This window comes from Eimeria mitis, genomic scaffold (genome assembly GCF_000499745.2).
Source record: "Eimeria mitis Houghton genomic scaffold, Emh_scaff1678, whole genome shotgun sequence".
NCBI classification, from domain to species: Eukaryota; Apicomplexa; class Conoidasida; order Eucoccidiorida; family Eimeriidae; genus Eimeria; species Eimeria mitis.
In genome coordinates, this window is record NW_013569994.1 from 7,967 (window position 1) to 8,555 (window position 589).

Consider the following 589-nt stretch of genomic DNA (forward strand, 5'->3'; position numbering starts at 1 on the left):
TTTATTTGTTTGTTTAACAACACAAAATAATAAATGCTAGGATGTTTTTTATTTCTAAAAATAAAAGCACGAACAAAACACCAACCAAAAACCCTAAACCCTAAACCCTAAACCCTAAACCCTAATAAACCCTAAACCCTAAACCCTAGCTCACCAGTTCTGGGGTGTTCTTTTTTTAAGATTCTGTACATGATGGGGTCTCGCATAACAACATTTTTGTGAGCCATATCTATCTTTGCCCGCAACACACACTGACCCTCTTCATACTCTCCATCACGCATCCTGCACAAACCCTAAACCCTAAACCCTAAACCCTAAACCCCAAACCATAAACCCTAAACCCTAAACACTGGAGATACACACAACTCCTCACGCTCTATCCATCGATCCCTCTAACCCCATGAAACCCTAAACCCTAAACCCTAAACCCTAAACCCCCCTCCCTAAACCCTAAACCCTAACCCCCTTCCCTAAACCCTAAACCCTACCCCTCCCTAACCCCTAAACCCTTCCCCTTCTTCCCCTCCCTCCCTCCCCCCCTCTCCCCTCTCCTCTCTCCCCTCTCCCCCCTCCCCTAAACCCTAAACCC

At 45.8% G+C, this 589-nt stretch overlaps 1 protein-coding gene across 1 annotated transcript in view; it reads right to left on the reverse strand.

Moving 5' to 3' along the window:
- Positions 1 to 589, reverse strand: part of EMH_0041620 (glutaminyl-tRNA synthetase, putative) — a gene marked incomplete at both ends in the record, with an annotated part of 1,904 nt that overhangs the window by 268 nt on the left and 1,047 nt on the right. The window contains 2 exons of the mRNA XM_013495643.1: positions 155 to 282; positions 374 to 408. Coding sequence (XP_013351097.1) covers positions 155 to 282; positions 374 to 408 — 163 coding nt within the window. The remainder of the gene's footprint in view (positions 1 to 154; positions 283 to 373; positions 409 to 589) is intronic.